Consider the following 25,524-nt stretch of genomic DNA (forward strand, 5'->3'; position numbering starts at 1 on the left):
AATAAATGTGTATGGGATGACAAAGCAATTTATAATGTAAAATCCGATGTCTGACTCTTGATAAAATTTCAGCAACAAAATCTTGAAAATGAGTAGATTTGAGTTAACGTAACAAATTTTGTGTGTTGATGAATCTCTAGGGACGTATCGTTCGAGGTACCTACAGGTTCCAAGCCATTATCACAACTTTTGAAATGATTCTTGGTGGGTGTCCAGAGCTAAATGCAATTGAATGGAGGTGTGTTATTATTGATGAAGCTCACAGACTGAAGAACAAAAACTGCAAACTCTTGGAAGGGCTAAAATTAATGAACCTTGTGAGTAACTGTATTTCACTTTTGATTCTAGTTAAGTACGGTGTGATAATAAATTATAAATCTGTTTTTCCTCCCAAAAAAGACCTCTCCAGCAGTCTTTCTCAGGAGATAGCTATTCCTGGTACTCTCTTCAAATGTTTGTATTTTCGATAGCTGATGCTGGTATGGTTTTGATTAAGTAAAATGTGAAAAGTTCTAACTGTAAGCAGAATCTATTTCCGATCATATTATTCTGGTTTTTTATTATGATGAAGATACTGTTTAAAATTAGCTTTATAATAATAAAATAGTTTTAGTGCAAGTTTTTGTGCAGTAACTAATGTTTAAAAACCTAGAAAGTATTTAAACAAGTTATTTAACAATAAAAGCAAGCAAGTCATAACACTGCTAAGCAAATAGTAGAATTTAAAACAGACTTACTGTCTAATGCCATAGTTAAGGTTTTATTTGATATAGTGCAGGATTTTAAAAAGCGGATACTACCATGAATCTTGAGGGGTTTGGTGCATTACTACAAGGCGCACCGTGACTAGCTTTGCATTTTTTTTTAATTTTATTATTATTTTGATATGCTTGTTGCTACATATTCTCAGAAGTTGTTTTATTTGCTTTCTGATAACATGCTTAGTGTATATTTTCCACACTACAGAGAGAGAGCATTACACATGTATGATTATTACACGCAAAAGTTGAAGTGTGTGGTCATTTCTTCATTACAGGAAGCCAGAATTTTAAGAAAAGCTCATAGAAAAACACTTCTTGTTTTACAAATCTGTTTATTTGTATTACTTGTGTACTTAGTGATACACAGATCTGGTATTTTCAGGTTATGACGCTCAGACTCAACACCGATTTTTGCAGATGTGTGCACGTAAGGTGATGTGAGTTTTGCTTCCTTTTGTAGGAGCATAAAGTGCTGTTAACTGGTACTCCACTGCAGAACACTGTAGAAGAACTGTTTAGCCTCCTTCATTTTCTTGAACCGTTGCGTTTTCCTGCTGAATCTACATTCATGCAAGAATTTGGAGACCTTAAAACGGAGGAACAGGTATTGCATGTTGAATTGAGCTTCAGTGTGTGAGAGTGACTTCCTCGAAGGAAAAACTTTTGGTGTAGATAGTAGCTGTTAGTGGTCCCCACCCTCTCCTTCACTCCCCACACATCACCTATGAGTTCCTTCATCATGCTATTTCTCTAAACTGTGCGGGCAGTAGAAATCAGTTAAGTACGATATTTTATGTTAAAGAAATCCTTTTACTTTTTTGGGTTGGTCTTGTAAATTTGGCAAGTAAATAGTGAGAATAATAAAAATTGAAGGTTTCTGGCTTTGTAGGCATAGTCTTTGCAGACAGGTGCTAAAAAAGAGATTCTTTTTTTGTTTTGGAGTACATAAAGAATCTTTAGTTTGAGATTAAAACTAAGGCTATATCTCATCTGGAAAATATTTTATATAAGTCTAGGGGAAAAAAATAATGATATGGACTCAAAAAATTTTAATTAAATTCCACTGTTACTTTTTCATGTTCCAACAAACTGATGTGTTTCATTTAGGTTCAGAAACTACAAGCTATCCTGAAGCCCATGATGCTCAGACGATTAAAAGAAGATGTAGAAAAAAAGCTGGCTCCTAAGGAGGAAACTATAATTGAAGTAGAACTAACTAATATTCAGAAGAAATATTATCGAGCGATTTTAGAGAAGAACTTTGCTTTCTTATCCAAAGGAGCGGGGCAAGCAAATGTTCCCAATCTGGTTAACACTATGATGGAACTCAGAAAGTGTTGTAATCACCCTTATCTCATCAAAGGTAAACATATGATAAGGACTGATTTATTATTTTTTAAACTACTTTTGTACTTTTATTTAAAATACGTTAAGAACTTTTTTGTAGTTCTTTGACGTTTTCATCAGACTTCCCAAGGATTGGGTTAGGTGGAAGCATTTTTTTGATAGATGTAAGGCAAATTTGTGAGACGGTTGTGTATTTGAGACCTGAAACACAACCTTGTTGCTTTCTAGAGCTAACTTTTAAAATTGATGCTTCTTGCAAGTGATACGGTCTGTGTCAGTCTTCATTGCTTTTCTCACTTAGTTATAAGTAACTGAAATGTTTTGCCTGCTTGCAAGAAAATACGCTTTAAGCTCTTAAAGTTTTTACTATGATTTCAATCATAGAGGAACTTCAGAAAAGGTCTTCAAAACACTTTTATTAAGACTCATGTCCCATTTAAAACATCCCAGACACAAAAGGACTTGTGATTTTTTCAATTTTTTTATAGAACACTTGAGAACGAATTGTATTTTGGGGTTTTTTGCAATGTGGGCAGGCTTCACCTCATTCTAGGTGTTTTTTCTGTGGTGTTCTGCTTAAAAACTTAAGACTTGTTTTCAAAGAGCATAGGAATAGATGTTCTTGCTAGATTTTAGATCCATCCAGAACTTTATTCTGTCTCCAGCAGTGGCTAATGGGAGATATTTAGAGTACAAGCACTGATTTTCGTAACTTAGTATTGTTATGTGTATGGAGATACTTGTGTAGATATATCTATAGCTACAGAAATACATTCTTTGGTAGGTGCTGAAGAGAAAATCCTTGGAGAGTTTAAAGAAACATATAGCCCAAGTGCTCCTGACTTCCATCTGCAAGCAATGATCCAGTCTGCTGGTAAATTGGTTCTTATTGATAAACTCCTTCCAAAAATGAAAGCAGGAGGCCACAAGGTCCTTATCTTCTCTCAAATGGTGCGCTGCCTTGATATTTTGGAGGATTACCTTATCCATAAAAGGTAAGATGCTGCCTATTCTGTCTCCTGTAGTATATTGTTCTCAGTGGGCCTATCTTTGAATGTTAGTGCAGGGTTGATGATTACAGCATACCAATGAGAGGAATTTGGGGGTGTTTGCTAATTACTGTGTAACTTGCTGTATTCTGTGATGGCTTACCATTTATTCACCAACAAATGAAAAACTTCGGAGAACAACTAAAGAGAGGGTGTTGAGTAAACCACGTGCCTTCAGTTTGTTGCTTTTTCTATTAAACATTCTTGTATGTATGTACTGTTTATACATTGCCTGTCAGAAAGCAGGTAAATTCAAGCTCAGCGTTGCTCATCCAAACCCCAGGAAGCATGGAATGTGTTCTTTGTTTACATCGTGCCGAACTTGCACCAGAGTAATGCAGGTCCTTACTCCCAACAGAATAGAAGTACAAAATGGTGAACAACTGGAGGTTATTTTTTTAATATAAAAATAAAAGTGTGCTTCCTGTCTTTCCTAAATTATTACTGTTTTGAATTTTGCAGCAGAACTGAACTGCCAGCCATAAAGCAGCTCCTTAGATTGGCTTTTGTTGTCACGTATAATAGCACCCTTTGATTATACTGTTGACTCTGCAGCAACTAAGGCCTATTTAAGCACGTGATTAATTACTATGCAAAAGCCTTAGCGCATAAAATCTAACCTTAAACTTGGTTACAATCAGTTGCTATATCAGCCTGAAAAACTGTAAAAAGACATGGTTCTGGTTGTTTTAATAGTGCATTTGTTGGAACGCACATACTGCTTTGAAATATTTGTCAGTGAACTACATAGTAATACAGAGTTAACATGTAAAAAAAGCAAAAATTAGTAAATGTCAAACCTTTCTGCAGTGGATACTGGATGGAATATATATTGAAAATTGTTAGTAGATTATATTAATACCTCTTTTGGTGAAAATTTTATATAACTTCTGTGGGTTTTGTTTCATAAAGCTATCTATTTGAACTGACAGCTCAATAGTTTGTACGTTTAAGAGACTAATTTTAACTTCACAGTAGTACGGCAAATACTCCTTTTTCTGTAACGATTTAACATCTAGACTGGTGCATCATATCTACAGGTCGAATCTTCTGAAATCCATAGAAGCTGAAACGTGCTCTATGCTACTGTTGGATTAGAAATGTTAGAGGGCATGCATGATTAGACTTAATACTTAACAGAATTCATGACTGTAGGAGATGGCTGCCTGCCAAAATGCCTGTGGTCCTGTGGATTATCTGCTGTGCCTTTTTATAGCTGATTAGAAGAAAAATGGTTGTGAAGCTTTTAGACTGGTGGATACACATTCAGCATCTTACTCCATTTACAATGTACAGAAGTATTTGCTCCCCTTTTAAGCTTTTCGCTTGATTTCAGAAATTTCCTAGGAGTCTTTGTAATTATCAGAGGTAACAGAAATGACAGTTTTACTTCAGGCTTTTAAATTTTCTGGTTTTACTTTTGGAAGCTCTGAATTCAATGATGCCTTGATAAAGGCTGTTAGAGGTGCTGTCATGTCATTTTTGTTCCATTTCTCTTAATCTTGACAGAATCGCTATGCAGTTTGTCCAGTGACAGCTCACTAAGTACTGCTTTCTGCTGATCACTTGGTTACCCCTTACATGTTCAGACAATTGGGTACATAATACAAAAGTACACTGTCCTGCTCCAGTGGCCCTAGGCAGGGATCCACGAACAATAGCATGTGAAAAACTGGGAAGTGTCCCCATGGGACTTCAGGTGATGGTGTGTTTTAATGCAACTAAGTGCCATGGTAATACATGTTTCGTGGTATGTATAATCAGGTACTTGCTTTAATTGACAAAGTTGCTTGTCTCAAAATGCTCAATGTTTGGACTTCCTGCTGTGTGTTGGTACTACAGGTGTGCGAGTTCTGTTGTGGTTCCTGGTTATGTTACCCACTGATAAGCAAAGTTAGTTTGTATCACTTTGATTCACTGTAAAGAATAAATACACAAGCAGGAGATCTGTTCTAATCCCCCTTTAAATTACAAAAAATCTTGTAATGAATTGTGTGTGTATATCTGTGGCAATTTCCAGATACTTGTATGAACGAATTGATGGGCGAGTACGAGGGAATCTCAGACAAGCTGCAATCGATCGGTTCAGCAAGCCAGATTCCGATCGCTTTGTCTTCCTTCTGTGCACCAGAGCTGGTGGTTTGGGCATTAATTTGACCGCAGCAGATACGTGTATAATTTTTGATTCTGACTGGAATCCTCAAAACGATCTTCAGGTAACTTCCTTTGAGCATAATAGTGAGACCTAAGAAGTCAAACCTGGTGGATATAAATTTGATCACTTTGAATATTGTCTCTGTTTTGAACATGTATAACTTTAATGTTCAGGGGTTTTTTTTAAAGTATATGTTGAATGTTTTTTGATGAATACTTTCTACTTGGATAGGAGAGGTCATCTGGGTTTGGCTGGGTTCTAACTTTTGCTTTCTAATTGATTAATCTTTAAATGTACAACGCAGGTAAACTGAGTGAGTGACTTCCTTTTGAGTTCATACTACTAGTTTTCAGATTGTGCTACAGCAGAAACCATTTCTTAAAAGAACTGTAACTTACTTGTAGATAAGTAGTTTTCTGTTGCTATTGTCCCTTCCCTCCGAAGGCTCAAGCCCGTTGTCACAGGATTGGTCAGAACAAGGCAGTGAAGGTCTACAGACTGATAACGCGTAACTCCTACGAGAGAGAGATGTTTGACAGAGCAAGTCTGAAACTGGGACTGGATAAGGCTGTCTTACAGAGTATGAGTGGAAGAGAAAACAGTGTCGGTGGTGTATGTAGACTTATTTCTTGAAATAACTTTCCTTTTGCTTTTGTAAGCGTAGGAACTATTTTAAATTACAGAAGCTACCATTTTTCTGTTGTTGCATCTCTCTTAGGTTTTCTGATGCGGACTAAATATAGTTGACATAGTCTTAAATGTAGTCACTTATTCTAATAAATCGTTCACTATTTCTTGCCTCTTAAGGCAGATAATGTCAAAGTTAATACAAGGAGAAAAGTTTCCCTTTGGTTCCTTGTATCTTCTTATATTAATACAACGTGTTACTTTAAGATTTACATCTAGTATTAACAGGTATTTTTTTAAAAGTTATGTTCATCAGGGTGTTGAGAATGGCCAAAACAAAAAAAGATACATGGTTACTTGTAAAAATGTGTACTGTAACTACATAACAAATTATTTCAACTGTCAACTAGACTTTTCTCTTAGTTTTTAATAATCTAGATTTTGAATTTATAAATCATAAGGCAGAAACGTTGGAAAGGGAAAGAGAAATGGAAAAGACTTCGGGGGATTTTTGTTCTAGACTAACAGGTATTTTATTTGCTTAGATCCAACAACTCTCCAAAAAAGAAATAGAAGACTTGCTTCGAAGAGGTGCATATGGTGCCATTATGGATGAAGAAGATGAAGGCTCTAAATTCTGTGAGGAAGACATTGACCAAATTTTGCAGCGTCGTACTAAAACTATCACGATTGAATCAGAAGGAAGGGGCTCCACGTTTGCCAAGGTGCAGAAGCAGCAAGTTATTCTTTGACAGTAGAGAGCTGTGAATATGATTGAATGTTGTAAAGCTTATGCTTTTTTCTTTTTTCAATGTTATGTTTACTTTTGTCTAGTGTGTGTATGTTAGGTAAGTTTTTTGGGTTCTTACACCTATGTGTTTATATAAATGCGTGCATGTAGCAAAATCAGATTTGCAGGTACAAATGCAAAGAGCATCCTTGAGTAAAGATGAGGAATAGGTGTGTGCTGCTCTTGAAAAGGCTAGGACTTGTGTGGGCTCTAACGGACTGCAGTAACTGAGAATGTTAAAACAGATTTGTTTATAGATCCATTTGTATTCAGATATATTAAGAGCAGAGGAAAATGTATATAAGACAATAATTAATAAGATTAAAAATTGTCAGGCTTATTCTAAAGACACTTGCATGTAGGATATAGTTTGAACCCTGACCTTTTGGTAAGAGTTTGAAAAGCAAAATAAGAAAGCTCCTAAAATAGCAGGAGATGGAGAATATATATATCTGCACATGGAAGGGGGGGTCTGAGAATGTAAAAGCTTGGGAGTAATAGTCTGGAATAAAATCGGACTGACACTTTCTAATTTTTGATGGGTAATAGAAAAGCAGTAATATCATACCATTCAAAAACCTATGCTGGAAAATCAGATGAACAGAACAAACAGTAAATTTGGACTCCTTAATTTCCGTAGCATGTGCAAATAGGAATCTGAAGAAATAAAAATTCAGGTAAATAAATACATAAATCATTTTTAAAAAAAATATCAAGCAGTATAACTGAGCTTGGAACATAGGTACTTCATGAATGCAGTTGTGACAATTCTTCTAAAAGGCAAAGCAAAAGGAAAACTTTTAAGAATATAAATGTGTATTTATAATCTATAAATAAACATTTATTTAGGCTCTTGTGTCTTGCTGATTGTGGCTTAAATTAGAAATAGACTACTAAACAAGAGATAGGAAACCAATTAGGGAACATCATCATCACTGTCTTTTTATCAGAAGGGTTAGAAATTTTTATATGTGTTTACTCTTTTCCCAAAAGCAGTGTATCAGGGTTTTTTAAATGCCTTCTGAAATTAAGCTTATTCCATGCTCTCAAGCTTTGATTGTTGGTAGTTTAAACACTCCTTTGAAATTTCCCTCAAGTGAGTACTTTTGTGTGAGATGAAATCCCCAAATGCTGATAAGCCTCTTCAAAAGATTCTATTTCCTTCCTTTCAAGTAATTTAGATTCAGACTTAGAAGCAGAAGAATCTTGCTGCTTAATGTTCTTCTCTCCTGATGGTGCATAAAAGTTCATTAGATTTTTCTGATATATTATGGATCTGATTTTAAAAAATTAAGGGGGAGGAAAACTTTTGAGTTGCTTTTTCTAAAGTCTTAACAGCTGCTTGGGAGATTTTGATGAAATAAACTTATGCAGTCTTTGCAGCACTGAGGCATTCAAACTCTACAAACTTTTAATGTATGATGTTGGTAAAATTCAGTTTTATTTATTACAGGCTAGTTTTGTTGCATCTGGAAACAGGACTGATATTTCACTAGATGATCCCAACTTCTGGCAGAAATGGGCCAAAAAAGCAGAAATAGATATAGATGCTATCAGTGGTAGAGTAAGTACTTCTCTTTTTTAATGCACCTTTTTTCAAGTATGTGCTTGCTGTTGAATTCTGAAATAGCAGATGCAGGATTTCTGCTGCTTTTTTTGAGTAGTGTTTCAACAAATCAGACTTTTTGTGCTTGTTAGTTTGTGCGTGGGTTATCAGCCTGCTGATAGCTTTAATATTTCCTCGCTCCCTGCTGTCCCAAAAGAGTTTGAGAGTCTTTGATTTTTGTCGAAGGTCTGGAAGTGGTTGGAAGTGTGTAATTGTTCTGACTGCCCTGTTTCTCTGCCTGTAAATCCTGGGCTGGAATCTACAGACTCGCTAAGAATTTTATCAATTTTATAATACTGGAAGTTGTGTCCTGTACTTGAAAACATTCCCATGCAGTCACTTCTGAAAAAGTTTCATTACCCCTTTTTACTCACAGAGACTGCAGTGTAGTCTGTGTAAGTATTCAGTGCTGTTTATAACTAATGTACTGGCATCATGGTATGAAACCCTTTTTTTGTTGCCTCAAATACCACAAAATGTTTTTCTTGCTTTATGGGTGTTTACTGTGATGTCTTTACAAAACACCTATTAATAGAATCATAGAATCGTGGTGGTTGTTTCTGAACTGAAGCCACCTATTTAAGAAAAACTTGTCAATTGTTTCTCTGATAAGGTTGGTTTGAAATTTTGCAGAACAGCCTGGTTATTGATACCCCAAGAATTAGGAAGCAAACACGGCCCTTTAGTGCTACAAAAGATGAGCTGGCCGAGTTGTCTGAAGTGGAGAGCGAGGGTGATGATAAACCAAAACTCCGCAGGCCTTGTGACCGCTCCAATGGATACGGAAGAACAGAGTGCTTTCGGGTGGAAAAAAACTTATTGGTCTATGGGTATCGTATACATCCTTCTTCATTCTAGGAAGTTTTTTTTAAAAAACAGTATTTTTCCATGTACTAGATTGTGTTTATGGAATAACTTTCAGTTATATTGGCAATAACCTGGTGTGTGTACATACAGAATTTATTTAGAATGTGAATTTATCATGCAGTTTGTATAACTGACAATTTGTAATTGAAGAAACATTCAAGAGAGCTGAAAACCTTTCTTCCAAGGAGATTATGACATTTAATATGGGCATTACAGTAGTCTCCCTCAAAATCATTACAGTAAGTGCTGCAGGCAGCTCAAAACTCTGTAAATAAACAAGTATCTGAAATAAAGGCTTGGTAGATGACTTGATGTTCATAATTGCAGAACATCTTGTGCTTCCGTGAGGTGCAAATAGGAACTGAAAATCTAACCAGTTATTTTAAGCATACTTAAATCAGATATGTTGATTTGGAAATAAAATCTTGGGTCTTCTCTCGCCCATCTTATAAATGATGTCGTTCGCATATCAGTGTGAGCTCCTGTCACTTTTCTGTCTTAGAAGCCTAAAACGATCATCCATATTGTTTTGTAGACAGGCAAGTTTTGTTGAAAACTCCGTTTTAAGCAGATGGAGTTTTGCTGCAAATGTTACTTTCATATTTCCGCTCAGTAACTTAAGCTGAAGGGAAAAAAGAGGAAAGCTACATATTTACAGAGAAATTCCCTTTTACAAAAGAAATCTCCAGGCTACCCAAGTGTTTCACTTCTAAGTGCTGATTTGTGTTTCACTTTGGACTAGGTGGGGTCGATGGAGAGAAATTTTGTCACATGGGCGCTTCAAGAGACAGCTGAATGAACAGGATGTGGAGATAATTTGCCGAGCTCTGTTAGCCTATTGTCTTGTTCACTACAGAGGGGATGAGAAAATAAAAAGTTTTATGTGGGATCTCATTACCCCAACAGAGGATGGGCAAACACGAGAGTTACAGAATCACCTTGGTAAGGACTTACATGTTTCTGCAGTTAAATACCTTCATATACATATGCCTGTCGTACTGGGCTAAGAACAGCTAAAAATTCTCTCTGAATGCAACCCACTTGAAATACGTGGAATTTATTCCAGATACACAATTCAATTGATGGGAAAGGAAGGGTAATTTCTGCTTTGCTTTGTATTTGATGGCTTACCCAAATGGATTGGTATACTCTGTGCAAGCTTTCTTTTCATTTCAGTCCTTAAGAACCTATTCTGTTTCATGGGAGGTGACAACACACTCTCTTTTCTTTCCCCCTCTCCTTAGCTGGTGAAGTGTACTCCAGAGATACTAAGAGACAAAAGAGGAAAAAAACCTCATATCCGGAGGCTGTGATGCTAGCATTTTTTCTGAACTGCAGGTCACAGTACTGGTATAGGATACAGGAACTATAAGTATCCCAAGGATCTATACTTACCTGTTGCTGTTAATGTATTATGTTTTAAATTATATAGGCTTATCAGCCCCTGTGCCTAGAGGAAGAAAAGGGAAAAAAGTGAAGACCCAGGCTAGCACTTTCGATATACACAAAGCAGAATGGCTTCGAAAATACAATCCAGAACATCTGTTGCAAGATGAAGGATACAAAAAGCACATAAAACACCATTGCAACAAGTAAGCAGTAGCTAAGTCTGAATGTCTTTGAATTTTTATGTAAAGATTCTTTTTCTTCTAATTCCTCATCGTTTTAGAAGACTTTAACATACTTGTGTCACTACGAAGAAAGAAGTTGATTTTAGTCAAGCTAACAGCATTTAAATAGGTTGCAGTCTATTAGGAGACGAACTGAATATTTCACATACAAAATAATTCTGTTGTCATTTTTACAGAAACTGTATGTTTGTGTCTGTACAGAGAAAGAGATATTGCTAGTGTGTTTGGGGAGCCTTGTAGCAGCCAAAAGACTAAAGAGTTTGGGAGTGCTTAGCAAAGAAACTGAAAGCATTAAATAGTTGCCCCTCAATCTTCTGCTGTTTATGTGGCATGTTTTCTGGGCTTCTGAGTGTCTGAGCTCACTAGTTTGTTGCAAGCTCATTGATAACCATGAATGAGCTTGTTTTAGATAAATCATTTTTCTGTAGGAAAACTTGGCATACTCTGCTTGAAAACTTCATACAGCTGTAGTCAAGAACTGAGATAAAGCATGGAGGTTGCATTGGGGTCATGCAACAAATTCTAAGTGAAAAGGAATGAGAAGATAATGTGAAATATGGTCATTGTCAGCCCGCTTGAATCTTTCCAAGGGAATCTTCCAAGTAGGAAAAGGGAAATAGCAGTTTGTTCTTGTCAGTATTTTATGAAGCAAGTGAAATTTTATGAAACAATTCTGCTGGCCCTGGTCTTTGTCTAGGATTTGAAAGAATTTTTGCAATGAAATGATTTGTTAAAGTGGTTGCAATAAAAAGTGTGAGGTGACTTGAATTGGAGGTTATCTCCTCTTACAACTGAAGGAAGTATGTTTTAGGAAAATTACTTGAAAGCTTTTTGTTATTATAGAGAAAAAAAAGAAAACAAAACCACTCGCAAGTATTGAAAGCTTTTAGAGTACTAATATTTGTATTTCTTTTTTTGTTTGCTTAGGGTCTTGCTTCGAGTAAGAATGCTGTATTACTTAAAACAAGAAGTCATTGGTAATGAATTCCAAAAGGTCTTTGATGGAATTGATGCCAGGTGAACTATAGAGAGGGTTTTTTGCTTATTTATTTTAAATGTAAACTATCAAATGAAAATTCAGAAATCTTCCTAGACCTAAATAAGAAATGTTAAAACCAAATATTTTCACCCTTAGGCTGTGAGGAAAATGCTTTTGGTTACTCTTTCTTTACTAAACATATTGTATCCACTCAACAGGAGGAAGTCCTGATTCCTGTTTATGAGTGTAGCTATGAAAAGTAAAGTTATTAAAGTCAAAATAGACTGAAAAAGTGAATGAAAGATAAAATTATATACTTTACCTTCTAACTGGTGGAGTTTTCCTGCCTCTACACAAACTTTTGGTTATGTGCTGCATATTCCATTAATTATTCTTTTATAAATTGAAGTATTTCCATTTGGAAATTACTGAACTCGATGCTACAGGAGCTTGTGGTGGATAAAAACTTGTAACTTAGTTTCTCTAGGTTATCAAAATTATTGTTAATGATAAACTAACATTATAAAATGTGGCTTATGTAACTCTTAGTAGCATAACCATTCACTTGTTAACTGTTACTTGCTACTAAATACCAAAGTATATTAAAAATTAAATGTTTCAATCCTAGAAAACATTACAACCTTCAAAATAATCTTTGAATTAATTTGTTGGATATCGAATATTGTATATGTGTGTTTGAAGAGAGAAATTTAAAAATCCCACATAAAGTACAAATGTACAAAGAGAAAATAAATACGCATTTCTTCCTCTGAATATTATTGATGTTGGTGTGCTGTTGGTGATTCTCCTTAGTGAAATTGATGTTTGGGTCCCTGAGCCAGATCACTCTGAAGTTCCTGCCGAGTGGTGGGATGCAGATGCAGATAAATCCCTTCTAATTGGAGTTTTTAAACATGGTGAGTAATATGGATGACTACATGTGTACTTCCCTGCCCTTCAGTACAAGCACCCTATACTCGGGTTTTTATAGCTTACTTTGAAAGTTGAATTTGTGCCCCCTTTCCCCCCCCCATAGGTTATGAAAAATACAACACTATCAGAGCAGACCCAGCGCTTTGCTTCTTGGAAAGGGTTGGCAAGCCGGATGAAAAAGCAGTTGCTGCCGAACAAAGAGCAAATGATTATATTGATGGGTAGGAGCACTTAAAAGTGGGCTTGAATTCGGGGGGGGGCCTAATGTAAACAAGACTGAACTTACATATTGTACTTTATTGTCATCTTAATTGGTTTTACACTAGTTCGGTGTCATTGTTGTGAAGCATATTATTTTGGTTTTACCCACGGAGTGGAAAGCAGAGTTAGGAACAGTATTACAAAACCATTGAAGTTTGGAATTTCACAGTTAAAGGAAAAATGCAGCAACTTGTTGTTAGACGGACTGTACTTTGTGTTGCTGTATCAGAAACACTACTTACACACTGAAGTGTAAAAACTTTCAAAGGCTGAATACTACAGACCTATATAACTTGAATTCAGGTCAGTCAGCTTGGAGTATTAGTCTTGTGTAGCTAACCAGTGACCCCAGTAGATCAATTTGACTATCACTGCTAACTGCTCAAAGGGAGAACTGCCTTTAATCATTGTTTCATCACTGAGGTTAGTACCTGTGGTCATAAGGAACAACTTTGAATGAGAGAGATAGTGAATTAGAGGGAGGCAGGATTCCAGCCAAAGCAGCTGTGAAATATTTTCCTCGTTTCAAATAGAAAATGAAATACAGTATATCTAACTAAATTTAAATAAGTTTTACTTAATTGAGAAGAGTGTAAGGACTTCTAAAATATTAAGATGGGTTCTTCTGTGTTGAAATTTTAACAGGGATGTAGAAGATCCAGAATATAAACCAGCACCAGCAATGTTTAAGGATGACATAGAGGTATAGTAGCCATCTATTAATAGTTCCTTTTAACACGCTTAGAATGTAATACTTCCACCTTTTTGCTGAGCAAATTATTACATTTTTCTGTATTTCTGTAAATTTGATAGATGTTATTACGTGTGTGTCTGCAGTTGGGGGTGGGCGCAATGGGAACAAATTGTTGTATAGTTCTGTTGTACTCCTTGTTAGTCACCAAACTGTACCTCACTCTTGTTCTTTGTCATATTCATAAGTTGTTTGCAAGATAGAAGTTGAACCTAAATCTCTGGAGAGGGCTATGTTTTTAATTTTGCTTCACTTTTTTGTTTTTCTACAGGATGATGTTTCATCCCCAGGTGATCTAGTAATAGCAGATGGAGGTAAATACGTAAAAGTTCAAATCTGAGCCCTGTTTTGACTTAAGTCCCCTAACTCTTAGCTAGACTGTATTTAGATTGCCTAGTATAGAACCATAGGCACCATCAGTGATTACATTCTTTATTTTTCCTGTGACTTTTGTTTTAATACAGATGGACAAATGATGGAAGGAGACAAAATTTATTGGCCTACTCAGTCTGCCTTAACAACGCGTCTTCGCCGTCTAATAACAGCTTATCAACGAACAAGTAAAAACAGGCAGGCCCAGCAGATCCAGCCAGCATTCCCAATACAAACTAGTATGATGCAGCCTCCGTATGAAGAAGCTGCTCTAAATCCAAAGATGGCTGCTAAGATTGAAAGACAGCAAAGGTATGTGCAGCATGCAAATATACACTTAGAATACATACTTATATCAAAAGCAAAGGTCTTTTATATTGAAGAAATAACAATTGCTCACTGTATGAAATAGTGAAGAAAAATACAGGATTTCCTTTTTTTTTTTTCTTGCTGATCAAGATGGACGAGAAGAGAAGAAGCTGACTTCTACAGAGTTGTGTCTACATTTGGAGTGGTGTTTGATCCTGACAGGGGACGATTTGATTGGACCAAATTTAGAGCGATGGCTAGGCTACATAAGAAAACCGATGAGAGCTTAGAGAAGTACTTGTATGCATTTATGTCAATGTGCCGGAGAGTCTGTCGTCTCCCCTCAAAAGAAGGTGAATGTATATATTTTTAGTTTTAGTTTTATCTTTAATTTCTGTTGCCAGCACTTATCTTGAAAATATTTTTCTTTCATGTGTTCCAAAATAAAAATGGGGTAGAAAGAAATAAGGAAACATGTTAAGTGTAAAAATGAAAGTATGTAATGGGGAGACATATAGTAACTGATTAAAGCTATCTACTTCTAGTACTGATTTGCAGTGAGGGTTGGGTTGGGGTTTTTTTTTGCCAGATTCTCATCTTTGTTTTGTTTTAACACAGAACTCGTAGACCCAAACATTTTTATCCAACCAATTACAGAGGAGCGTGCTTCTCGGACTTTGTATCGCATTGAACTCCTAAGGAAAGTGCGAGAACAGGCTCTCAGACACCCACAGTTGTTTGAACGACTAAAACTATGCCAGCCAAACCCAGACTTACCTGTCTGGTGGGAATGTGGGACTCATGACAGAGATTTACTTATTGGAGCTGCTAAACATGGAGTTAGCAGGACAGATTATCATATTCTTCGTGATCCTGAACTCTCATTTATGTCTGCCCAGAGGAACTATAATCAAAGTAAAGTGGCACTCTCGAGGACTTCTACTCCACTCTTGCATCAGTACCAGATGGCGTTATCTGCTTCTCCTCTTACACCTCAGTCAAGATTGTCAGATGCTAAAATGAATGCTTTTGAGGACACAAAAGCTAAAAACGAAAATCTGAAAGAGGACCTTCAGTCTTCTGAAGAGGAATCTATGTCTACAGAGGAGACACAGACAATAATGAAATCAGAACCTTTGAGTCCAAAAAACGGCACACCGGTACAAAATACAGACCACAAACCTAGCGTGAAGACTGAAACGGACAGGCGCATGGTAGCAGCAAGGACAGAGCCTCTAACTCCAAACCCAGCTTCCAAAAAACAGAGAGTCAGCAAAAGGGGATCTGACTCTAGCTCTGACTCAGACTCTGACTCAGATAGATCATCCTGTTCTTCCAGGTCATCTTCCTCATCCTCTTCGTCTTCCTCATCTTGTTCACATTCTCGATCAGGCTCTAGCTCTTCATCATCTTCATCTTGTTCTTCAGCATCCTCATCCTCATCCTCTTCATCATCATCATCATCGTCATCATCATCATCATCATCTGAAGAGAGTGATAGTGATGAAGAGGAGGCACAAAAACGTGGTATGTGTGTAGTCTTATTTCTGCAGTATAACTTTTAAACTGAACAAGTTTATTCTTAATGGAAAAATGTCTAAAAAAGGATATTAAATCCCACAAAAGTAATCTTAAATATATTTGGTTGATTCTTCAAGGGAGTTTTAAGAATTTCAAGGATACAGCTTTTTCTTTGCTTCACTGATTCACTAAGCAGGATTACTCTGCATGTGGTTCATGTGTGGGATGAGAATGGGAGGAGAATTGAATGGCTAATATTTTCTGGAAATATATATTGTGTGTGAATTCCCTACCACTGTTCCTTTTTCTTCCTCAGTACAGAGATTCTTTTGGTTTCCCTGTTTTATCCAATCTTGCTCACCTGTCTTTGTAGCTTCCTCATTGTGCTTTCATGAAATCTGCAAGCTTCCTCTGTCCAAGCTGTAATGTAAACTGGTTTTTTTTTTGTAAACTGGATGTCCCCAAGCAGTGTACTTCCACTGAAAATTTTCAAACCCTTAAAAAAATGTACCTGCTTAGAAAGTGATTGTACAGCATAGGACCAAATAACACAAAGATCCTCCAAAGGATCTTTGAAAGCTCCAAAGTAGAAGCGAAAACTTCTCATCAGTGAAGTGATTTAAATTTTTTAATAAACCAACCAATCATTATTTACTACATTTCTTACTTTGATACTATGAAGTGTCCTCTACTCTTGCCCCACTGAAGCTCAGAATGTGAAAAGATTTCTCTGCTGTGTGATAACATGGTAACAGAGAAAGGAAGAGGATGAACTTAGGCAGTGGGATTACAGCATGTGTAAATAAGCTGCCTTTTTCCCTGAAGTACTGGGAAAAAAATATTGTGTTAATTGGATGGATCTTCTTGTCTGTGGCAGTGTCAAATAGAAACTGTAGGGTTAATTTACTGGGGAAAATGATTACTGAGCAAATAAAATGCCACTTAAAATTATTAAGGTGCTGCTGCCTGTAGCAGTGGAAGGACATTTTCAGAGGAAATGGTTGTATTCTGTTTTTTCATGTTTCATGTTTTCATGAAATGTTTCATTTCATGTTTCATAACATGAAAACAGTGAGAGAAAAGGAATGGTTATATGACACAAATATTTAGATCTAGATGGTGGATACTATAACATGTGCTACAAGTCCAAATATTAGCCTTGCTTTCTGCCAGCTCAGTCTGTTCAAGCAAGTAATTGTGCCATCCTCAGATTGCAAAAACTTGTCAATCAGTCAGCCTTTCTTTTTGTGGCTATGTTGCTGTAAGTTGAAGAGATTGGTAGATGCTGGGAAATTCTCTTAGGTTCATCTAAGCTTTTAATTTTAAGCTCAGGTTTTGTTTCTCAAGTTGTACAATGATCATGGATCTTTGGCATACTTTTCACATTTGAAACATCTTTTAAGGGGGAATTAAATTACACCGGATGACTTGATACATAGCTATTGTATCAAGACAAATTTGAGTTCTGTAGAATTGTCCCTCAGTACTCATTGTGTTGATGTCAGAGGATGCACTGGAAAGGTACTAGGAAAAAATTTTCTGTGATTAAAATTTTAAAAAATTAACTGATGCAGACACATGTGTTCAAGACATGGAATGTCCAGCATTCCATCCAGTAAATGAGATGGGGTGGGGCTTTTTTAAATAGTGTCCCAGTAGATTTGCCATGTTCTGATGATAGACACCTTTTATTTCCATTTAATTCTATATTTTAGTGCATGTTGGCTTACAAAGGAAATACATTAAATTAAATAAGGACTGCCTATCAGATTACTCAGAAGCATGTCTGTTTTCAAAGAGCTAAATGTTTGATATGTTAAGCTCTTGAAATACTAACAGGAATATGTGTGGAATTTACATGCCTAGAAAAGGCTCAGCAGTCATCCTGGAAAACCTAACGGATTAGTTCTTTGATTTAACTTTGTGTTTGGACTTTCTCTGAACATTGTTGTATGTGTTTTGTTCACCTGAACCTCTTAAAATAAGTATTTAACTTCTTTACAACATCAAATGATATTAGTGGTTTTATTTAGCAGAAGGAACCCCGCATATAAAAGCATACGATGAAGAGAGTGTAGCCTCTCTGAGTACAACACAAGATGAGACGCAAGACAGTTTCCAGATGAACAATGGGACACCAAATTCCAGCTATCTCCTACAAGGTGGATACATGTTGGCTGCATCCTACTGGCCAAAGGCAAGTTTATACTACTACTTTGATTTTCAAAGTTGTTGAGGAATGTGGGCTGTGACATACCACTGAATGTGAGGAGACCTTTGGGGGAAAAAAAACCCCAAACAAAAAAACCCCAAACAAAACAGAGTTTTGTTCATGGTAAATTATAGTAAAATTATGACAAAGCATTTTATACATAAAAGAAAGAATGTTCATATAGGAAACAAGAGGACACGTATTTAAGATGAAGATTAAATAATCGGTCAGGTATTTGAATGATTTTAAGTCAGGGGAATTGTTTAGAGTAGTCCAGAAGAACGTAAAAAATGAAACAGAGCAAGAAATCAGTTAAGCTAAATATTAGAAAAATTTTCTTAATAGTAGTAGGACTCTTTCATCTACATTGCAAAATCGGAAGTCATGTTAAAGTATAGGCTGGCTGAAGCACTGGTGCAATACAATTTTTACATTAACATTTAACTGTATGATTCCATACGTGAATTAGTGAAATTCTAAACTATACTTTGAGAAGGTAGTAATACTAAGTGACTGGGTATTCCTTTTGTTTGAAACAAATACGGAATATTTTTAAGCTCTTTAGTCATATCTGAATTTCTATGACTGACACTGCTTGGAAGACCGCCGAGCAGTTTCTTATACTTTCAATGACTGGCTTACTAAGAAGGTGAAACAGAGTTGTGAAATGCTGGAATGCCTGTTGGCCACATAAACTTCAACTGTGATATATTTTTGGATACGTTCCTTTCCTGATGTATAAGGAAAATAAGACTGACTTTGGCACTTTCTGGGTCCAAAAAATCTACTTGCTTTTATAGTCATTGTTACACATAGAGGTTTTAGTGTGTCACCTTATTTTTTTTAAGCATAGGAAAGCCCACGTGATGTTAACTTGTGTCAGATTTTTTTGATATTTATATTTTTCAACAGTTCTAAAGAAATTTTAGCATGTTTAGTGTGTTGCTAGGCAAATGTTATATATATCTATATGTATATATAAAACCACACACACTGGCATTTTAATAAAAAATAATTTCAAAGTCTTCTGTGAAATAGGCATGAGTTGCAAATCAGCTTGAAAATTCAGAGCCAGATCACAACCTTGTAATGAAGGAAAAGTTTCAAGGTCAAGCAGTTGAGGAGAGTCTGAAAAGGGAGGCAGTGCTGTGATGAAACAGGGAAAATAGTTGTAGGATCTGAACTTCAGGAGCTTTTAGTTGTTGTGATGTTTGCTCCTCAAGATACATTTAAATCTAAATGCTACTTTTCATAATTTTTGAATGTTCATTTTGAGAAGGGGAGCGTAACTTTGATGTCACAGGTGCTGGGCACGTTGTGAAAAATGACATTCAGAATGTACAAAGTAAGACTTTTTTTAAATATAGGAGAGTGTCTTGAACTTGGCAAAAAAATGTTTGCTTACAGAACAGGTAATTTTAGCATTAGCATTTTTATTTGACAAATAACTGCACTCTGAAATTATCTGAAAACTTGGTAGTTTCTGGAGTCTGCGTATACTCAACTGAGTTTCTTGGGACTCGAGATCTATGTATTATGCAGGTGTGTGAAGTCAGGTCTGTGTTTGGTGTCTAAAGAATATGAATGAGAAATACGGTTTCAGAAGTTAAAATAAGACATGAATAAAAGTCTGAAGATTCAGTTTTATAAATGCTTTTGCCAGATACATTACAGTTCTGCTCACAGGTTCAGACCCATCAAAGCCAGACCTACAAATACTACTTTGGTAGTTGCCATATCTTTCCTTTAAAGATCAGTGAGATAATGTGTTTCAAGCATTTGCAGCCCCCAGCCCCTGTATAGGTGAGAGACGTTGCATGTTTGTTACAGGTGGTGCAGTGAAGTACGGAGGTGGGTTTCACAAACTTTTACAGGGACCCAGTACAAATCCAGGAACTTAGAAATCTTGGAAGTCCAAGTCCAGTGGTGAAAAATGTTGTAATTTCTCTTCTTTTTTAGATTTAGAAGATAACACACAAATGTAATGTGTACAATGTTGGTAAGCATTACTCTTATAAAAATATTTTCTCTGTTTTTTTAGGATCGAGTTATGATTAATCGACTTGACAGTATTTGTCAAACAGTGTTGAAAGGTAAATGGCCTTCAGCAAGAAGGAGCTATGACAGCAATACGGTGGCATCTTTCTACACAACCAAACTTCTGGATAGTCCAGGGGCAGCTGCCGATTACAGCGAGCCCAGTGCACCAACACCCCCTCTCGCAGTTGTTAAAGAAGAATATGATCAATCGCCACAGATGTCAAAGGTGAAGAAGCATGTACGAGAAAAGGAGTTTACAGTGAAAATCAATGACGTATGTTTATTTTTATTGCCCTAGGACCTGATTGCGATTGCGGTGTGCGGCATGCTTTACCTGCAAGTGGCTGCCTGCTCTCACTCTCACTTCCTTCACACACTTGTTTGTGGGTATTTGGGTCTGCTGCTTCTGGGCATCGAGTGTTTTGTTTTTGGGTTTGTTTTTTTGCGGGGGGGGTGTTTTGGTTTGGTTTTGCTTTTTGGTTTTTTTAATTTGTATAAGCCACTGGAAGAAATCATTGTTAGTTCTCTCTCTGAATTGAAATTTTGCCATTCTGATGCTTCCTCAGACAGCCTGTTTTATGCTGTTTCTAAGAAATATGGTTAGTAAAAAAAAAAAAAGTATTTCTGTTGTGTGGCTCTTTTTAAACATTGCAGCATGTCCTATCCAGCAAGCACTTTATTCATGGCCTTTTAGAGGGCTATAGGTAAATTTCCCCAGTTTAAATGCAGTCTAGAAGCTTTGAACATTTTTTGTATCTGTAGTTTGAGACCTGTTTGTAGCATATAAAAACGTATGAAAATTTCCTCTTGTAATTCAGTTTAGCATTTCTTTAGGACTGGATTAGGGAGGTAGACAGCTGTTCAGTGTCTGGATTTTTCAGTGAAGATAGAGAATTTAAAATTTATATTAATGGAAGCAATTCCATGAAAATTCTGTTCAGATTTATTTTTTACGTGAAGAGAAGCAAGACTTGTTTTAAGGTGTAGTACAATGTTTTCATTCTTCCTCAACTCTTCTGGAGTAACTGTATGTGAGAATCCTGATTTTGAAGTAGTCATTTCTGCTTCGGAAGAGACTCTTCTAACCCTGGCATTTATTTAACAGGAAGGTGGTTTGAAATTGACTTTTCAGAAGCAGGGACTGTCTCAGAAAAGGCCATTTGAAAGCGAAGAAGGTGCATTGGGACAGCAGCAATACCTGGCTCGGCTACGTGAACTCCAGAATGCTTCCGAAACCAGCCTTGTCAACTTCCCAAAATCACTTCCCGAATCAGGTACATAAAATGTCAGAGGGCATAAGGTTTGGTATTAAATTGTATCTTCTGAATTATTCTGTTGATCTCCACATATAGGCAGTCGAGAGAGATGTTTGTAGTGTTGTTTGTTCTAAACTGCAGTCCGGAGGAATTCTCTTCAGCGTGGTGGGGAAACTGGGAACCTAAGTTGAGGCGTGAGGTTGAACCACATGAATACTGTCTCATAGGGTTGGTTACTGTAACATTCATTTACTAGAAGGATGCCATTCTATGTTATAAACACCCCCACAAGAAGATTTTAATAATTATTAAATGCATCACTGTACACTGACAGTAATCAGTTTAAATTGGAACTTATTGTGGCTAGTTTGTAAGTGAAGATGAAGAATTCCAGATTTATGCCTGTGTCAGTTTGCACTCTTCATATTCTTTCCTGTGTCTCATGTAATGAAACAGTGGAGTACCAAAGTCTAGAACCAATTTTTGGCTTATAGCGAAAAACTTAGAGCTTATTTTCATAAAAAATAACAGTAGGTGTACACTAAAAAATAAAAATGAGCCTAAAGCAAGCAGTTTAAATTTGGATTAAAATATTTGAAATTATTAGAATTGGGTACTTGATTTAGGCCAGTTTCTAATTGAGTGACTGCAGTTCATTGAAATTGCATACGTACAGGGATGAGAACATTTCTTTTAAAAAAAAATACTATCCTTCACTTGCATTTTGTAATTTCTTGTTCTTTTGCAATATACCATTAAGGTTTTGTTATAAACTTTTATTTAGGGATGTCTACCTCTGTGTGCGTGTGCGTGATGTCTGCAGTTTGTAACTCCTCCCTGTACAGATTTATTTGGACGAGGTAGGGGGAATAACAGGAAACTTTCATAGCAGAGTGGCTTTTCAGAGCCTGATGCTAACAGTGTTTTAAACAGTCATAAAACAATAGGCAATTTCTGTGAGATAATACATGTAGAAATTATATGCATGTGCACTATTTCAAGTAATTTTATTTCTTTTTTTATTCAGACATGTTTCTTATTATAAACAGCTCTAGCATCTGACACTAATTTTATTGCATCACTAATTAGGTACTTCCAGTCACTTAACAGCCAGTGCCAATGGAGTCATAGTTGACAGTCAGCCTGTAGTCAAAAAGAGAAGAGGAAGAAGGAAGAATGTGGAGGGAGTTGATGTCCTCTTTGTAAATAGAAATAAACAGCCTAATCATGTAAGTCAATTTGAGTTTGTATCCAAAAATAAGGTCCAAATTACTGTTAATCCTGTAACTGAGCATAACCAGTTGTCAATGTACAACAAAAGCTTTATTACTCAAAATTGTTGGGTTTGGGTTTTTTCTGAAATTCTTTACTGATGGTTTATGACTACACACATGAGAACTGCTAGAGTTTTACTAAGTATTAGATGTATACAATATTGATAACCATTTTTAAAAATTAACTGTAGTTCTGATGAACTGTAATTAACAGTGTATTATTAAACACTTGATATTTGACATGGCAAAACTTTCTGACATCCTTTCCTGTAGCATCTGTTACAGGACCTGATTGTACAGTGACTTAAAGGGCAGGAGTGGTCTCACTGAGTCCTTGAGTGTGTGTATAATGCTCTGCAGAACTGTGGCTTCATTGTATCATATGTGAAATAATTGTGATGGTTGGTTTTCTATGGAGAATTTAGTTAACTATTTTGAATTTCTCCAGGTTAATCCAGGTATTAACTCCTGTCAAGTTGCTGCAGGAATAAACCCAGCACTCACTTACACGCAGTCCCAAGGCATGCTTGATGCGGACAGTCCAGTTCCTGTTATTAACCTAAAAGATGGGACAAGGCTTGCAGGTGATGATGCCCCCAAAAGAAAAGATTTAGAAAGGTGGCTTAAAGAACATCCTGGATATGTTGAAGATTCAGGAGCTTGTATTCCTGTGAGTATTCCTTTCAGCTCTGCTTTAGAGAAGCAGTAAAACATTTCTCATAAAATATATTTGGATTTGTATTCTATGTTACACGCAATTATTCCTTCTTTGTTCTTCTGTTTTGTTTAGGAAAAGGAAAATGGGTTTTTAACATAATTAGAGCTCCGCAAGCCTTCCTTTTCCCTCACAAATGTAATTGTCAAGAAAAGCAATACTAAACACATTTGATCTTTGTCTAATTTCACCAAGGATTAAAAAAATTATTTAAGATAAGAAAACTCATATTACCATGATACTTGTGATGGTAGCCGAAAATGCGTAACGGCATATTTAGTGATGTGCAAGAGGATTAAAGACTTTACAGTGGGGTGGACCTCATACCTACATTACAGTGCTATGTCAGTGATGTTTGAGTGGGTATGATGTTCTCATTATGTTACCTCTGAATTTGAAGTTTGTTAATGTTGAACAGGAATGCAAGAAAATCTTAGGTATGATGTCTGGAATAACAACCTTATTTCTACATAAAGGTGTTACAATACAAAACAGTAACAACATTCCTGACAGCTAAAAGCACTGTTGAAAATGGAAAAATTATTAAAACAAAGCAATGGATAGAGGCATCAGAGAGAGGATTTAGTGCTGTTTACTGGGCTGCTTATTATATGATTGTGATTAGTAATTTAGTATTGTTATTAAAATATTTCTGAAATCGAAGATGACTTCAAATGAATGCCTGGCTCAAGAGAATGCACAGGTATCTTACCATTTTTGAAACAGTTATATCAGAAAGGTAACTGGCTTTTTAATTCCTTCATAACAGAGGATGCAGCTGCATGATGGGAGGCCCAAACAAAAAAGACACCGTTGTCGAAACCCTAATAAACTGGACGTTAATAGTTTGACCGGTGAAGAACGTGTTCAGCTCATAAATAGAAGAAACGCAAGAAAGGTATTCACAATACTGGTCCCATTCTGGTGTTCCCCAAGTGAAAAGTTACCTGAAATGAAGAACTCTGTATATTACACTTGCTAAAATACTCTGTACAATTGAAAGGTTTTTGTTTTAAGGTTTTGGTACAGAGCAAGAAAGTCAGTGACAATCTTCTAGTAAATGTTTTGCGACTATGAAAATATGTAAGCTGTGGCTAGAAACTTCCCTGTCAGACACAACTTCCCTGTTCTGTCTGAACATTAATGTTCAGATAGAATTGGACTCTTAATACATTGCAGTATTTCTGCCACTGACTAGTACAGAGGCATGGCCACTGAAATGTATGTTGTTTTGATCAAAGTAGCAACAGTCTCACAAGTTCTAAATTCTGTGTGCATCTTCTGATTTCTACTTTTGACATGATGAAAATTACGTTGGTAGTGCGTCCTACATAGAAACTCATCCATTGGAATTTCTTAAATCCTGTGTTCTGGATTATTTTGCTTTTTTCTTTTTTTCAGTTATCTCTTGCATTTGACTTTTACGGTTCACCAGTATATATCTGTTGTAAATCGCACTGCTAGGTTAAACACTGGTGTAACAGGGGAACAAAAGTAGAAGGAGAATTCTTGTATAAAATCCCGACAGTGGAAGATGGGAGACCAGGTGCTGAAATCAATTTTTTGGACAGGTGATCAGAGTTTGGGAAAGGCATAACACATTTGAGGAGGCTGAAAGGCAATATTCAGGAAAAGCATGCAGTACACTACTGTTGTTAATTGAACAAATTCAGACAGATGGGTGCGATGATGTCTTTGGATGTCAATGTAGTACCAGAGCAGTGGTCCAGTGGGAGCCTTTGAGGTACTGTGTCAATACATGGAGCGTTTTCTCTTGTGATACTGCTAGCTTTTCTTTTTGTTAGGGAGCAGTTGCAAGGAAAGCAGGACTTTTTTTTTTTTTTTTTTTTTTTTTTAATGCTGCTATACTAAGGTCAGAAGCTTTTTGCATCTGTAGAGGAGAGTAAGGCAAAATTTGAATCTTTCATCTCTTCAGTAAATTGAGACAGCTGCTCTAAAGAGAAACCAGTATGGTTGCTAGTCTCTTGCAAAACAGACCCTTGGCTGCTCTGCAGTAAGCCATGCCCTGAGGAATCTTCTCAAAGTTGATGATCAAGGAGTGAGAGGT

General features: G+C 36.3%; 1 protein-coding gene across 11 annotated transcripts in view; it reads left to right on the top strand.

Annotated features, from left to right (window-relative positions):
* CHD9 (chromodomain helicase DNA binding protein 9) overlaps positions 1-25,524 on the top strand; it is a 97,885-nt gene that overhangs the window by 65,808 nt on the left and 6,553 nt on the right. For 9 of the 11 annotated variants that reach the window (XM_075765956.1, XM_075765947.1, XM_075765952.1 and 6 more), the window contains 25 exons: positions 141-317; positions 1,222-1,365; positions 1,869-2,124; positions 2,893-3,103; positions 5,178-5,373; positions 5,757-5,924; positions 6,485-6,664; positions 8,183-8,293; positions 8,969-9,165; positions 9,945-10,144; positions 10,635-10,794; positions 11,761-11,850; positions 12,626-12,729; positions 12,849-12,966; positions 13,652-13,709; positions 14,029-14,071; positions 14,222-14,441; positions 14,589-14,791; positions 15,057-15,965; positions 17,993-18,156; positions 20,213-20,485; positions 21,317-21,485; positions 22,557-22,696; positions 23,190-23,411; positions 24,226-24,354. In XM_075765956.1, the coding sequence (XP_075622071.1) occupies positions 141-317; positions 1,222-1,365; positions 1,869-2,124; positions 2,893-3,103; positions 5,178-5,373; positions 5,757-5,924; positions 6,485-6,664; positions 8,183-8,293; positions 8,969-9,165; positions 9,945-10,144; positions 10,635-10,794; positions 11,761-11,850; positions 12,626-12,729; positions 12,849-12,966; positions 13,652-13,709; positions 14,029-14,071; positions 14,222-14,441; positions 14,589-14,791; positions 15,057-15,965; positions 17,993-18,156; positions 20,213-20,485; positions 21,317-21,485; positions 22,557-22,696; positions 23,190-23,411; positions 24,226-24,354 (4,842 nt within the window). Of the gene's footprint in view, positions 1-140; positions 318-1,221; positions 1,366-1,868; positions 2,125-2,892; positions 3,104-5,177; positions 5,374-5,756; positions 5,925-6,484; positions 6,665-8,182; positions 8,294-8,968; positions 9,166-9,944; positions 10,145-10,634; positions 10,795-11,760; positions 11,851-12,625; positions 12,730-12,848; positions 12,967-13,651; positions 13,710-14,028; positions 14,072-14,221; positions 14,442-14,588; positions 14,792-15,056; positions 15,966-17,992; positions 18,157-20,212; positions 20,595-21,316; positions 21,486-22,556; positions 22,697-23,189; positions 23,412-24,225; positions 24,355-25,524 lie in introns of those variants that run through there. The other 2 variants (XM_075765951.1, XR_012837645.1) reach the window with 2 other exon arrangements.

Source organism: Balearica regulorum, chromosome 13 (assembly GCF_011004875.1).
Source record: "Balearica regulorum gibbericeps isolate bBalReg1 chromosome 13, bBalReg1.pri, whole genome shotgun sequence".
NCBI lineage: Eukaryota > Metazoa > Chordata > Aves > Gruiformes > Gruidae > Balearica > Balearica regulorum.